At 36.2% G+C, this 15,775-nt stretch overlaps 1 protein-coding gene across 1 annotated transcript in view; it reads right to left on the reverse strand.

The window, feature by feature from the left end:
• SYCP2L (synaptonemal complex protein 2 like) overlaps window positions 1-15,775 on the reverse strand; it is a 98,940-nt gene that overhangs the window by 34,855 nt on the left and 48,310 nt on the right. The window contains exons 20-25 of the mRNA XM_073224608.1: window positions 9,932-9,980; window positions 7,835-7,982; window positions 7,186-7,235; window positions 5,351-5,480; window positions 4,230-4,303; window positions 4,014-4,083 (exon numbers count right to left, since the gene is read on the reverse strand). Coding sequence (XP_073080709.1) covers window positions 4,014-4,083; window positions 4,230-4,303; window positions 5,351-5,480; window positions 7,186-7,235; window positions 7,835-7,982; window positions 9,932-9,980 — 521 coding nt within the window. The remainder of the gene's footprint in view (window positions 1-4,013; window positions 4,084-4,229; window positions 4,304-5,350; window positions 5,481-7,185; window positions 7,236-7,834; window positions 7,983-9,931; window positions 9,981-15,775) is intronic.

A 15,775-nucleotide genomic window follows, 5' to 3' on the forward strand; every position in this document is an offset into this window, starting at 1 on the left:
AATCTTGCCACTTGTAATAACAACATGAGGCATTGTATTAACTGAAATAGATCAGAGAAAGACAAATATTGTATGATCTCAACTACATGTGGAATCTAAAAAAAAAAAAAGGAACTCCTTGAAATAAAAAGTATATTGGTGATTGCCAGGGGTGGTTGTGGATGAAAACAGCTGAACGTGGTCAAACGGTATAAACTTCCAGTTATAAGATGAATAAGTTCTGGGGAGATAACATATAAATAACATGGTGACTATAGTTAATAACACTGTATTTGTATACTTGAAAGTTGGTTGCTAAGAGAGTAGATCTTAAAAGTTCTTCTACAAAAAGAAATTATAACTATGTGAGAAGACAGATGTATTAACTTTATTGTGGTAATCATTTTGCAATAAATGTATTATTACATTGTATGACTTAAACTTCTAATTTTATGTTAATTATCTCTCAATAAATCTGGAAAATAAAAACTGTATGAAAATATAAAAGGTTCTTTAACAACTAAGTCAGCCCTGAAGAAGAGGAAAGAGGATCAGCTTTCTCCATTACATATCAAGACTTACTTTGAAATTATAGTAATAAAAAAAGGTATTATTAGTGTAAGAATCCATACAAATGGACCTTTCATTCTTCTAATGAAACATTAGAGAGAGCCCAGAGATTGACCCACATTGATATGGGAACTTACTGTTTAACAGAGGAGGCACTTTAATGCCAGGGGGACAGCAAAAATTATTTGGAGCTTTTAGAGAGTAAACTAGTTCACTATATAATTTTAAAATTCTGGGTCACTACCAATGCCATATGAAAACAAGGACTCTACCTGGGTAAAAGATTTCAGTGTATAATATATTAACTCTAAAATTAATAGAAGAAAAATAATAGAAAACATCCTGGTTACCTAAGGAAATAATTAAAGCCTCACCAAAAATAAAAGAGTCTAAATAATTGGATTACATAAGAATCAAACATTTCTGCTCTGTAAAGTCACTTTGGACAATTTCTAGTAGGCAGATAATAGATTGGAAGAAGGTATCTGTAATACCAAAACAAAGCAAAGGATGTACAAGGGACTACTTTAAAACAAGGAAAGACAGGAACCTCAGCGGAAGAGTACAAAAGATACAGAAAGGCAATTTATCTAAGAGGAAGCCCAAAAGAGAAATGAGCATATTAAGAGATGTCTAGCTTAGTTATCAGAAAAATGGAAATGACATATCTCTTTGCTCTATTAGACTGCCAAAAATTGGAAAGTTGCATAATGCTGACTCTTAGGGAGGGAGGGAGCACAGAAATTAAGAAACACTCTGCACTTCTAGTGGGAATTCAGAATGATATGACCATTCAGGTCAACTGATCTCATTCAAGTGTGTAAGGAGACAGAAGGGTGTCTGCCACTGTTGGTGAGGGCATGGATTTGAAGGCCTTCGGTCACTGAGAGAGGACACGGGCGATGAGAGGTCAGTGCATCACAGGAGTACAAGAGCAATGTGGACAGATCTTTAAAAAAGTTGAGTGAAACAATGAGATATAACAATACCATTTATATAAATGAAAAATACACACATGCACTTTTTTATAGTTTACAAGAACATATATAAATAAAAGGTGAACAGTAAACATACTAAAAGTTAAGGGAAATGAGATTTTGGTCAAAGGGTATAAGCTTCCAGTTACAAGATGAGTAAGTTCTGGGGATCTAATGTACAGCATGGTGATTAGAGCTAGCGATATGTATTATATACACTTGAAAGTTGCTGAGAGAATAGATCCTAAAAGTTCTCACCACAAAAAGGAAATGGCAATTATGTGATGTGATGGAAGTGTTAGGTAAAATCATTTTGCAATATATAAGTGTACCAATCAATGCAGTGTATACCTTAAACTTAGATGCTATTATGTCAACCATACCTCAATAAACATGAAAAAGAACAAGATCCATGGGTCAATGGAAGCAGAAAAAAGTTTCTCCAGGTGTAACAACATAAATAAATAAACAAATATATTACAATGTTTACCTATCAGATAGGGAACTATGACACAGGTTGAGAAATATGAACAAAAGAGAACACAGAAATACTTTGAGCCCTCGAACAAAAAGTTCAATTCACTTAGGGAAAACAATCCAACCCTAGGAGACAATGGAATGTTACAAGGTCCTCAAAAATGAATAACTCAAATATTTATACCCAATCAAGCTGTCTAAATTAAAAGCTACAATCAAATATTTTTTTAAAAGAAGACCACATGACAAAATAATTTGTAAATCCTTAAAAATGCAACATCATATACAATAGTGACAGAACTGGGACAAAAATGTGTTGTATCAATGAAAGGCTTAAATCACCTACTCAAAGACAAATACCTTCAGAGTAGATTATATTGTATGGTATGGGTATCTACTTCATTCTAGATGAAGCAGAATCTGGCCAAAATGCATTAAATCACAAAAGAACAACAAAAAGGGTGAAGAAGGAAATCTCTTCTTCCTAGGCTTCAAAGAGTCGTCATAATTTTGAAGGAAAATTAGAAGCTGGAAGTACATAAATAACCAGTAACCACAAAATGAAAAAACGTACCATGAGTAAGTTAGATATCTGACCTAAGTGAAAGAAGTCATAGAGAAAAAGACAAACACAAATATGATTTCACTTATGTGTGAAATCTAAAAAAATAAAAAACAAATAGCAACAATAAAAAATAGAAGCAGACTCATAAATACAGAGAACAAACTGGTAGTTGTGGGTAGGAGGGTGGGCAAAGTAGGTAGGTAGTAGGTAGTAAACTAAAAAAAGTAGTAGGAAGGAGATAAAGAAGTGAGAACTTCCAATTACAAAATAAATAAGTCACCAGGATATCAAATACAGCACAGGGAATACAGTCATATTGTAATAACTTTGTGTGGTAACAGATGGTGACTACACTTATCATAGTGAGCATTTCATAACATCTATAATTATCAAAACATTATGCTGCACACCGGAACCATTATTGCATGTCAACTATACTTGAATTGAAAATAAAAATAATAAAATGAAATTTCAAAACAAAGTTGGTAAATTAAAAAAAAAAAACAACAGAAAGATTTTCACGACAGTCAGGGTTGTGTTGCCACGATGACGGACAGAGGGAACTAACAGGTTATGACCCAGTGTGGAGGATTCTAGGTCAATGGCAAGTTCTCACTGAGTTGTGGTTACACATGTGCTCACTTAATAATCATTCTCTAAACTGCATACTTCACTCTTCTGAATTTTTTATATTTTTTACAATACAAAAGTGAAAAATAAAAGCAGTGGAATCAAACATAAAATGAAGGTTAACAGACTCTGTGATGGCAGAAAGGGCAGGGATGAGTTTGGGGTGGAGCCTATCAAAACTTCAGAATAGTAATGTTGTATTGCTTAACCTGGATGGTGATTTGCAGATGTTTGTTGGGTTGATATACTAAATATAATGCAAATATTTATAACTATTTGAATCTTACTGATATTTAATTTAAAATGTAAGGAAAAAGCAAATAGTTCTGAAACATCCTAAAACATGGTTAGGTGCTATACTAATTCACAGCATGTGAACTGCTCCAGAAATCCTCTTATCACTGTTATCATGAGATGATGGATTTGGAAGTTTTAATACATTGACCACACCACATTTTGGAACATTGCTATAAACTACAAGTGACCTGATCACTTTGGGAAAGAGCCCTAGACCAGACCCTTAGGAAAGCGCCCCCCAGCAACCCTCCTCAGGCCAGAGAGGAAGTGTGCTGGCTGATGGGATTTGAGGCGCAGGGTGTATACTTCTTGACACAAGACATTCTTGCTCCTGAGCGAAGCCTCCCATTCCTCTCCTTGACCTTCACGCCTGCATGGAGCTAGTAAGCAGATCACACTGCTCTCTCCAAGGCCTGGCAAGGGTCACTCTGCAAGGCGATTGTATCTTCTAAGAGCTGGCCTGCAAAAATCAGATTAATTTTGCTTTATTCTGCAAAAAGAATTCAGTATTCTCTTACCTTCATCTTCCAACTTCGGCAGTTTATGTTTGAAGCTGGTACTTTTCATCAATGACTCTTGGTTCAAAGTCTTAAAAATAAATAAGGCCATACATACATGTATGAATGTAAAAATGAGAAACAAATGTTGCTACATTACCCCTTAACAGGGAATCAGCCAGTAAGTTATTCAAATGTAATATTAATTACAGTTGATCATCAATAATTCAACAGTACCTCAGATACATTTTTGTCAGCTTCTGAGGGCTCCACTGAAGAGAGATTGCTCAGTGGCTCGGGGCTTTGCAGTTCTGAGTATTAGAACAGTTTCAAGAGATAAACATGCTAAGAAGCAAGTTCAGGCAATGACATTTCACTATCACTCTATATATTAAATCTCACCATAAAAAAAAAAATGGGACACAGTTCTAAATGAAAAAAACAAAACAAAAAACCATGTCTTTCAGGGTATGTGTGGTCATTAGTTTGTAGATCTGTAGACAAAACGAACAGCCAGTTATCCCAACTAGATCAGCACCTGAGTCGCTGTCCCTCTGCCCCAAATATGTGGGCAAGGCTTCTACCACTCAACCTGCGACCCTCTCTTTCTCTCTCTTGATTCTGCTTCCTTATTTCCTCTTACCCTCTACTGCTGTATTTTCCGCTCTCCTCGTTTCTCTTTTCTTTTCTGCCAGTGGCAATCACACTAAGAGGCTGTCAGTCACACGTACACTAAGTGCCATTATGTGCCTGACAACATGCTTAAGCTGCGGATGATAAAGGCGAATGAAACAAAATCCCTACTCTTACAGTTCTATCAAAGATGAGAATAATTTTAATAAAATACAGTGGGGGTTAAGAGCAACCTTAAAGGGCAAGGATTGGCAAACTCTGGCTCCTCAGGCCAAATCCAGTCTGCCACCTGATTTTACAAATGAAGTTTTATAGAAACACAGCCACACCCATTGGTTTACATCTTGTCTGTGGCTGATTTGGAGCTACAACTGCCGAGCTGAAGAGTTGCAACAGGAACTGTAAGGGCCCAAAAGCAAAAAAGTACTATCTGGTCCTTTACAGAAAATGTTTACAACCCCTGTGATAAGTCATCATTTGAGTTTTCTGGCTTCTTTAAAAGTGAAAAAGCACAAGCAATTTTATGGTCTTATGTACAAGCTGATCATAAGTGTTGAAGCAAAATTAAAACACAATATCCTCTATTTTTTGCTAATGAGGACATTAAAGAGAAGATCATATCTTCACACTTTCTCCAACAGATACTAAAGAAATACGTTTTGTTTACTTCAAACTACTTTTCCCAGATACAACTTTTTAATGTAAATCAACAGAAAATCAGGTACCTGTTTTCTGGGCAGAATCTTTAGACGTTAAAAAGGCAGAACTACCCTGAAATGTTGTTTCAGAAAGTTCTGGAGGTATGGAATTATTCTGCCTGGAGGTATCTTTCCATGGCGGTGTTTGAAGTTTAGCCTAAAATACAGTACTTTTTAAAAAGTGTTAACTCAAAACAAGTTTTCAAAAATTCCGAGACATTTCTAATATCCTTTTTTCAGTTCAACTATTGGATTTGCTCCATTTGAAAATAAACCCTGAAACCATAAGGTTCCAGAGTCAGAAGCACACTTGGTAACTCACTCAAAGGTAACTCTAAATCAAAGTTCTCCAAGTGGTGCTGGACTAGAGCATCAGCAACACTGGGACTTGGCAGAAATGCAAATTCTCCAGCTCCACCCACGATTTACTCAGTCAGAAACTCTGGCTGCAGAGCCCAGCAATCTGCATTTCAACAATCCGTCAGGATCATTCTGACAGTCACTACAGTTTAAGAACGGCTGCTTTAAATCAAGAGTCAGCAACCTAGAGCTCACTCCCTGCTCTTGTAAATAAAGCTTTATTGGAACACAATGCACCTATTCACTTATGTACTGTCTATGGCTGCTTTCATCCTGCAATGGCAGAGTGAACAGTTGTCACAGAAACTATATGGCCCACAGAGCCTAAAATATTTACTATCTCACCCTTCACAGAATTTGCCGACTCCTGCTCTAAATTATTCTCTTACGCTCCAGTGCAAGAGAGGGAATTCTGAACACCAGTATTTGCACAAAGTCAGCAATGCCCTCGCTGATGTCAATTGCATTGCTTACTTAAATCTATGAATTCTCAAAGCTTTGACGCTTCTTTAGTATTTCCTTAAAACAAAAGCTGTATTTACTAAAAACTGTTCTTCTGGCCTATTTCCACTTGATAAATTATTACTTCAGGTTGATCTATTCAACGAATATGCAGGTCTTTATTCTGGCTCACAGGTTTAAACTATCAACTATCTTTCTCATTACAGAACACGAGAGCCCCTTAGATTTCACTGAGAGCAATACCCCTCAGGTTGATGGAAAAAGGTGGGGGGGGGGGCATTAACTAGATCTGATGGAAGCATTAACCACATTGTATTTCTGTACAGGTAGGCAGGGGCGGACAACGGCCTCCCAATCCCAGCAGCCATCCGCTTAGAAAATGCTTCCATACGTGGCACTATGCCCTACAGTTTCTCTCTATCTATATCTCATTTGACGAGGAACAAAAGCCAGCTGCTGAAGTAATGAAGCTAATTACAATAGGCGAAAACTTGACTTTGCATTTGTCTGGAGGATACTGGTGTCCGTATTCTTAGCTACATTGCTGTAACACAAGAATACATGAGGGAAATTAAGAAACTTTGAAGGTTTATTCAATTTTATATAAGTCTGAAGGTATTTCAACCACTTGCAAAATAGAGAGTTAAATATATAAGTCATTAAGTCTTGGAAGTTACTGGTCAACAAACTGAAATGAAGGGAAGAATGAAACCAAGTTTATTTTTAAATGTAAATTTGAAAGAATTTTGCAGGTAATCAGAGGAGCCCAGATTGTTAGCATCCTTCACAATAAACTTCTTTCAGCAAATTTGGGAGCACTGAGAAAAGATCCTAAATCTTTATCCAAGATTCATATTAAATGTTTAGAAGCCCTTGCAGTTCCTACTGGCAGTGATTTAAACACCAGTAAACCAATGGGTTGTTACACTCATTGTCCTGAAGAGTTTTTTGAGAAATAAGTGCAATCTAACCCTAAACAGAGGGGCCTGTTTCATGCTAATGCCATGGGGGCACTTGGCAGCCCAGATAAATGTACTTACTTGGTCTTTCTCACGGTCACTGCCACTGCTGGCCGGGAAAAGTGGCAAGACTAAAATGGAGGAAACACGTACAATGCAATGTTTATGTATGAGAAACGCATTCATTTCTCCCTCTCTTAGACCCAGGCGGCCACGCTAGAAACAATCCCCCATTCCTACAGCTTGCTTAAGTGTCTAGCTCTGAAGATCCCTTTCCAACCATTCTCGCTGTTCCTCACCACCCAGCATGAATTCTCCACCCTTGAATGCTGCCCTCACCTCACCTTCTCATTTTGTCTTCATAGTTTTACCTGAGTTTTAGATGCTTCCCCTTCTCCACACCTCCTCAAATCCTGTTCCTTTTTTTTCAAAGGATTAGCTTAAGCCCTACCTGTCTTTTCCTTGAAGCTTTTACTGATGATTCCAGCTCATGTCTTGTTCCTCTTATCTGAACTCTGACTCCATGTATCTACAGCTCACAAGTAACAACTACTGGTCAATCCTATATTCTTCTGTGCTGTTTCATGTATGTGTATTTTGTCTTTCCAATGTAATTGTAGCCGGGAAGGAAGGTCACATGATCATACACTCCCTCTCCCACCACATAGTGAAAATTAAGTACTTGATTTATTTGAAAAGTAAATTGGAAGAAGATAAACAGCAAACTTACTTCGTAGGCTACTTCTGACTCTTGTCTTTTTTCTGCTAGGATATGGCTTTAGGGATTTCCTCTTTTGGTTACTGGTCCAAGATTGTTCACTGGGACTAGTGCTTGAATCTTCGTTACTCTCTGAGAAGAGGTGTTTCTTGTAACTAACCTTTTCCAAGTACAGACAATGAATGAGAACTATTAAAGGGTCATCAGTGCCATTTATGTCCAGTTTAACATACCACCGCAAAGTTAGACAAAAAAGAGGTGACTCCCCCTCCCTGAAGACTGGGCTCTCTTACACAATAAAAGGCTCAGAAGTAAGGAGAGGGGGAAAAAAAGAAGAAACAGATTATTTCATGAGTCAATCCTCCACCTCAGTGACAAAAGAAAATGATGAAAATAGTTTTTGCAAGACATGCTTGTCTGCACTGTAGAGGAACTAAAATAAAAACAAGAGGGTCACTGCTATTTAAACCATAGGGCATTTTGCAATAGAGCCTGGACAATAAAGGTTAGAGACGTAAGGCAAGTTGAATCTGTTCTAATGGTTCAGTCAACTGTACTTTGATGTTTATATATCTTTAAGTCTTTTTCTGGTTTTGGATTCATTTTTATAAATGCTGTGACAAATAACATTTATGCTTAAGTTTAATGTGGAATTTGTTTTGATTTAGACAAAGAACTATTGGAGCTCTGTTACTGTTCCCCTCCAAAGGGCCTCATCCTTAAAACCCCATGACACTAGAGGGGCTCCACCTTTCAGTTGCTAACAGAGCATTCTCATTTCAGGCCAGGGAGGAATCCTGTGACTCCAAACATACCACGTGGTGAAAGTATCTCTCATAATCTTCTCAAATATGAAATGCATCAGCTGGATGATACACCCCATGCCCGAAATGGCCAAGTGCAGAATCAGCCCCCAAGGCCATCGCTACTTCAGGATGAGAACCAGCATCACCCTCGTTTATAACAGCATGATCCACAGCCTTTAAGGTGGGTGGTGGGAGCTATTTTTCAAATGAGTTCACTTTTGAGGACCCAATTACTCCTACTTTAAAATATTCAGCAGTTCAACGACATTTTGTAGAGGTCATTTTTAAAGGAAACCTTGTGAGCCAGGCCTATTTGCATTTTACTCTTACAAAGAAAAAAAAAAAGATTAAGGGAACCCCCACATTTTTTCCAGAGTTCTTCAGCCCAGTGTCTTGTAAAGAGCAAGTAAGTTAAATACATTAAATGCATCGTTAAATGTACCCAATAACCACGCAGCAGGGCTCTCCTAGTGTCTCTGGCTTTTATGTAAACAGGTGTTGAAATTTATTTACAAAACCACAGAATCTCGAGCAGGGATTCTTAATTTTGGCTGCATATTAGAATCACCAGGAGGGGGCTTTAAAAAAATCCCAGTGCCTGGGTATCACCTGGATCAATTAGGTCAGAGTCTCCGGGGAAGGGATCCAGACCGCAGGACGCCTCAGCAGCCCTGGTGGTTCCAATTCAGAGCCTGGGCAGTGGAGAATGAGAACCAATGCTAAAAGCTAGCCAGAAGGAGCCTTAACTCGTTTGTTTGAAGCCATGATCTCAATTTTTTTTAATTTCATTTAATGTTTATTACAGGGATTCCTTTTTTTAATGCACTGACTACAGAATTTGAGCACTATGCTTTCCAAAGCCAGAGGTACGCTGGTGAGTAGTTGGTGCACACAGGGACGAATCCATGTCATTGGCTCAGAGTAAAACATTTCCTTTTAATTCATTCACACTTCCGATTCTATTCAGGATAAACCTCAGGTGCTAGAAGGTCTTTAACACTTCTCTCTACTTACTAACCTTTTTTAACAAAAGCAAGAACGGGCTCTAGGCTCCAAGTCTACTACAAAGACACTGAAATATGGCAGCACTGCTATTTTCTATTGCTTTCATTTTGGGCTAAACTATTTGTCACAAGTAATGGTCCATTTGAAAGCAAAATTATTGCTTTTATGGTAAGTTTAAGATGAATTTAATTAAAAATAGACATAATAAAGAGCAGAGTGGTGATATATTTTGAAGATGGTATGTACATAACTGAAATTTGGGAAGTATTGCCTTAAAACTATAAAAGTCATTTCATACCGACATCCGAGTTTCTTGCTTTCTGTCCCCCTTGGAAGCAGAATCTGCCCTAAAACAAAATACACCAAATTAACAGAATGCACCACATCACCTCCTCCTTCCCTCTCTTTGCAACCCCAAGATTTTCCCCTCCTGTGCTCTGTGGCTGACTGTAAGCCCAATGCACCAGAAGTACCCATCCAGCAGACAGACTTCCCACCTTGCAACCTGTTTCTGCTGACTTTCTGCCAGACAACAACTGGTTATTTTTTAAAAAAAAGGAAAAAAAAGCGTCGGTTGAGCTCATCTTACACAGGAATACAAAGAGGCAGGCAGGGTGGAATCTGAGCTGTGGCAACGCTGTAGAAGCAGTGTTTCCAAACTGGCCCTACCTTACAATCAACTGGGGTGCTTAAAAAAAGGGAGCATTTCCTAATAATTAGTGAATGTTGAACATCTTTCATATACCAGTTGGCCATTTGTATGTCTCTGGAGAATTGTCTATTCAGTCTGTTGCCCATTTTTTTAAATTAGGTTATTTATATTTTACTTTTATTTTTTGCTATGGGGTTGTAGGAATTCCTTACATATTTTGCACACTAACTCCTTATTAAATGTATGGTTTGCTAATATTAAAAAAAAAAGATAGCAAGTGTGGGTGAGAATGTGGAGAAATTGGAAGCCCTGCAGATTGTTTGTGGAAATGTAAATTGGTGCAGCCACTATGGGAAATTCTTTTTTAATTTAGAAAAAATAAAAAATAGAACCACCATGTGATACCGCAGCCCCACTTCTGGGTATTTATCTAAAACAAATGAAATCAGGTTCTCCAAAAGATATCTGCATTCCATGTACACTGTAGCATTAGTCAAAATAGACAAGTTGTGGAAACAATCTAAAAGGCTACTGATGGATGAATGAATTTTTTTTTAAAGTGGTATATACACACAATGGAATACCAGTAGCCTTAAAAAAGAAGGAAATTTTGCAATATCAGACAATATGGATGACCTTGGAGGGCATTAGGCTAAGTGAAATGAGTCAACCACAGGATAGTTACTACATGATTCTACTTACATGAGGCATCTAAAATAGTCAAACTAAAAGAAACGTGGAGTTGAGTGGTGGTTGCTAGGGGCTGGGAGGTGAAACGTGGAGTTGATCTCCAACAGGCATAAAGTTTCAATTATGCAAGATGAGTAAGTTATAGAGATCCATTGCATAACATTGTGGCCTATAGAGTTAACAATACTGTATTGTGCACTTAAAACTATTTTAAGAGGTTAGAGCTCATATTAAGTGTTCTTGTCACAACAAGAAAAGAGAAAAACAGAAAACAAAAACAAATGAAAAAGCAAATGCATCCCTTTTTCCAGACAACCACTGATCTACTGTCTCTATAGATTAATTTGCATTTCCTAATATTTTTTATAAATGGAATCATACAATAATATACTCTTTTTTGTCTGGCTTCTTTTACTTCACATGATACTAAGATTCATTCAGTTTATTATTATAATTAATTCAGGAATTAATCAGTTGTTAATTCCTTTTTATTTCTGAGTAATATTCCACTGTTTGGATATACCAAACTTTATCCATTTATCATCTATTGATGGGCATTTGGGTTGTTTCCAGTTTGGAATTATTACAAATAAACTTTGTGTGGACATATGCTGTCATTTTTCTTGGCTAAATATCTAGGACTGAAATAGCTCAGCCACAGGGTGGGTATATATTTAACATTTCAAGAAACTACTGGCAGTTATAAACTTCTAGTCACTTCACATCCTCATCAACACTTAGTACAGTCAGAACCTCTCATTTTAGCCATTCTACTATGTGTGTAGTGGTATCCATTCTAGGTTTAGTTTTTATTTCCCTAATAATTAATGATATTGAGCAAATTTTTATGTGCTTATCTGCCATCTGTATATCTTCCCTAGATGGAAATTAAAAAGTATTTCTAGATTTTAGATGGAAATTTAAAGAAGATATAACTGCCAAAATAAATTTCAAAAAAATATATACTGGGAGGGCTAATACACTGTTCTCAAGTGTTAGTATAAATCTCAGTTAAGAGAGTATGGTATTGACATAATGACAGATAATAGAACTGAGAAGTAGAGAAATTGACTTATTTACATAGAAAATTGGTCTGTAACAAAAACACACATTCAAGAAAAAATAAATGGGATTTCATCAAATAAAAACTTCCATGCAACAAATAACATAATTAACACACTGAAAGGCAATCCACAGAATGGGAGATGATATTTGCAAGTCACATATTTGATAAGGAGTTAATGTCCAAAATATATAAAGAACTCCTACAGCTCAACAACAACAAAAATCCCCATCCTATTAACACTAGGCAAAGGAATTGAATTTGCAATTCCTAGTGTTTTTTATAAATGGAATCATAGAATAATATATACTTTTTTGTATAGACATACAATACCATATTGTTTTGAATAGATATTTCTCCAAAGAAGATATACAAATGGCCAAGAAGCACATAATACATCTTCAATATCACTAGCCATTAGGGAAATGCAAATCAAAATGACAATAAGATACCACCTCATATCCATTAGCATGGCCACTATCAAAACAACAGTGCTGGCAAGGATGTGGAGAAATTGGAACCTTTCTACACTACTGGTATGAATGCAAAATGATGTAATCACTGTATAAAATGGTATGGCAGTTTCTCAAAAACTTAAAACAAGAACAAACATGATTTAACAATTCCACTTCTGGGCATATATGCAAAAGAACTGAAGACAGATATTTGTACACCTGTGTTCATAGCAGCATTATTCACAATAGCCAAAAGGTTGAAGCAACTCAAGTGCCCATTGATGGATGAGTGGAAAAATGAAATATGTTATATACATACAATAGAATGTTATTCAGTCTTAAAAGGGGAGGAAATACTGACACAAGCCACAAAATGGATGAACCTTGAGGACATTATGCTAAGTGAAATAAGCCAGGCACTGTCTTTGTAGGCGATATGATCATCTAAGTAGAAAAAGCAAACTCTGGTCATTCTTACATGGTATACACATAGTAGTCAAATTCAGAGGGATGGAAAGTGAAATGGTGCTGCCATGGGCTAGGGGAAGGCAGAAATGGGGAATTACTGAAAAATCAGTACAGAGTTTCAGTTTTACAAAATGAATAGATTTCTGTAGATTGACTAGTGGGGATGGTTGCACAATAAAATGAGTGCACTTAATGCCACTGAACTGTACACTTAGAAATGGTTAACATGGTAAATTTTATTTTATGTGTAGTTTAGTTTTTTATAATTATACATTAAAAAATTATGTTAGGTTAAGCCTTTTTGTAGATACCACTGACTTTTCTACTTAGATGATCATATAGCCTACAAAGATGGTTTTTATTCTTTCTCACCAAAGCTTTCTATTTCTTTTTCTTACCTTACTGTCTTTCATCATTAAGTATACTGTTAACTATAGGTTTTTCATAAAAGCCCTTTATTAAATTGAGGAAGTTCCCCTTCATATCTAGCTTCCTAAACATGTTTAATCAGGAATGGATATTGGATTTTTGTCAAACACTTTTTGTCAAATGGGATATTTTTAATTTTGTTAACTCGGTGAAGTATATTGCCATTTTTTACTGTTAGATCAACCTTTCATTTCTTCAATAATTCCTTTTTATATTGTTCAATTTGATTTGCTAAAATTTTGTTAACACTTTTGCATCCAGATTCATGGGGCCTATATGTCTATAGATTTCTTATATCTGTGTCCAGTTTTGATGTCAGGGTAATGCCAGCCTAATGAAACAGGTTCATAAGTATTCCCTCCTCTTTAAGACTTTTTTTTTTTGGATTCAGATTTTTTTGGGGGTATCACTAATATAAAATAAGCAACATTGTGGTTACTAGATTCCCCTCATCATCAAGTCCCCACCACTTACCCCATTACAGTCACTGTCTATCAGTGTAGTAAGATGCTATAGAATTACTATTTGTCTTCTCTGTGTTATACTGCCTTCCCTCCACCCCACCCCCATGTTATGTGTGCTAATCATAATGCACCTTATTCCCCTTCTCCCTCCCTTCCCACTCACCCTCCCCAGTCCCTTTCCCTTTGCCAACTGTTTGTCCATTCTTGGGTTCTGTGAGTCTGCTGCTGTTTTGTTCCTTCAGTTTTTGCTTTGTTCTTATGCTCCACAGATGAGTGAAGTCATTTGGTACTTGTCTTTCTCTACCTGGCTTATTTCCCTGAGCATAATACCCTCTAGCTCCATCCATGTTGTTGCAAATGGTAGGATTTGTTTTCTTCTTATGGCTGAATAATATTCCATTGTGTATATGTACCACACCTTCTTTATCCATTCATCTACTGATGGACACTTAGGTTGCTTCCATTTCTTGGCTATTGTAAATAGTGCTATGATAAACATAGGGGTGCATATGTCTTTTTCAAACTGGGCTGCTGCATTCTTAGGGTAAATTCCTAGGAACGGGATTCCTGGGTCAAATGGTATTTCTATTTTGAGTTTTTTGAGGAACCTCCATACTGCTTTCCACGAGGGCTGAACTATTTTACATTCCACCAGCAGTGTAGGAGGGTTCCCCTTTCTCTGCATCCTAGTCAGCATTTGTTGTTTCTGAGACTTTTCTTCTTTTCTAATATAAATTCCCTCCTCCTTTTCTGGATGGTTTGTGTAGCATAGATATTATTCTTCCTAAAATGTTTAGTAGAATTTATCAGTGAAGCTCCCTGGGTATGAAGTTTTCTTTATGGGAAGATTCTTAACAAAAATTCAATTTCTTTCAAAGACATAGGGCTATTCTGGCAATATATAACTTTTTTCTTGATTGTGCTTTGATAGTTTGTGTCTTTCAGAGAATTTCTCCATTTCATTGAAGTTATTGGCATAAAGTTATTCCTAACATTCCCCTATTGAGGTTTTAATATTTTCAGAATCTTCAGTGATGTCATCTCTCTAATCCTACTATTGGTAATTTTGTCTTCTCTTTTTTCCCTAATCACTCTATCTTAAGGTTTATCAATTATATTATCTTCTCAAAGAACACATTTTAATTTTTTCTCTGTTTTAACATTTCCTATTTCAATAATTTATGTTCTTCATTTCTTTTACTCTGCTTACTTTGGGTTTTTCTTCCCCTACTCCCCCAACTTTCTTAAAGTGAAAGATGAGGTAATTGATTTGACACTTTTCTTCTTTTCTAATATAAATATTTAGTGTTACAAATTTTTCTCCAAGTACTGCTTTCCTGTATCCCACAAATTTCCATTTGTTGTATTGTTACTTTCACTGTTACAATTTCTTCCTAATTTTTCTTTTGATTTCTTCTTTGACAACAATTATTTAAAAATGTGATATTTCATTTCATAATACTTGAAGATTTTCAAGATATCTGTATTGGTTTCTAACTTAATTTTGTTGTGATCAGAGAACACATATTGTATGACTTGAATTATTTTCAACTTACTGGGGCTTGTTTTGTGGGCCAGAATATGGTCTATCTTGGTGAATGTTTCATGTGCTCTTAAAAAGAAAGTACATTCTGCTGTTGCATGGAGAGTTCTATAAATGTGATTTAGGTCAAGTTGGTTGAAAGCACTGAAATCTAGATTCTTACTGATTTTCTCTACTTAAAATGCTCAATATTTCCTCTAACTTTTTAACATATGTAATACAGTCATTATACCTGTCTTAGTATACTTTTCTGTTAATTTTAATATCTGCATCAATTTTTGCCAGTGTGGGTTAATTTTTCTCACTATGGTTCGTATTTTCTCATTTTAATGTCTAGTAATTTTTATTGGATGTCAGACATTGTGAAACTTTACCTTG

Source organism: Manis javanica, chromosome 16 (genome assembly GCF_040802235.1).
Source record: "Manis javanica isolate MJ-LG chromosome 16, MJ_LKY, whole genome shotgun sequence".
NCBI classification, from domain to species: Eukaryota; Metazoa; Chordata; class Mammalia; order Pholidota; family Manidae; genus Manis; species Manis javanica.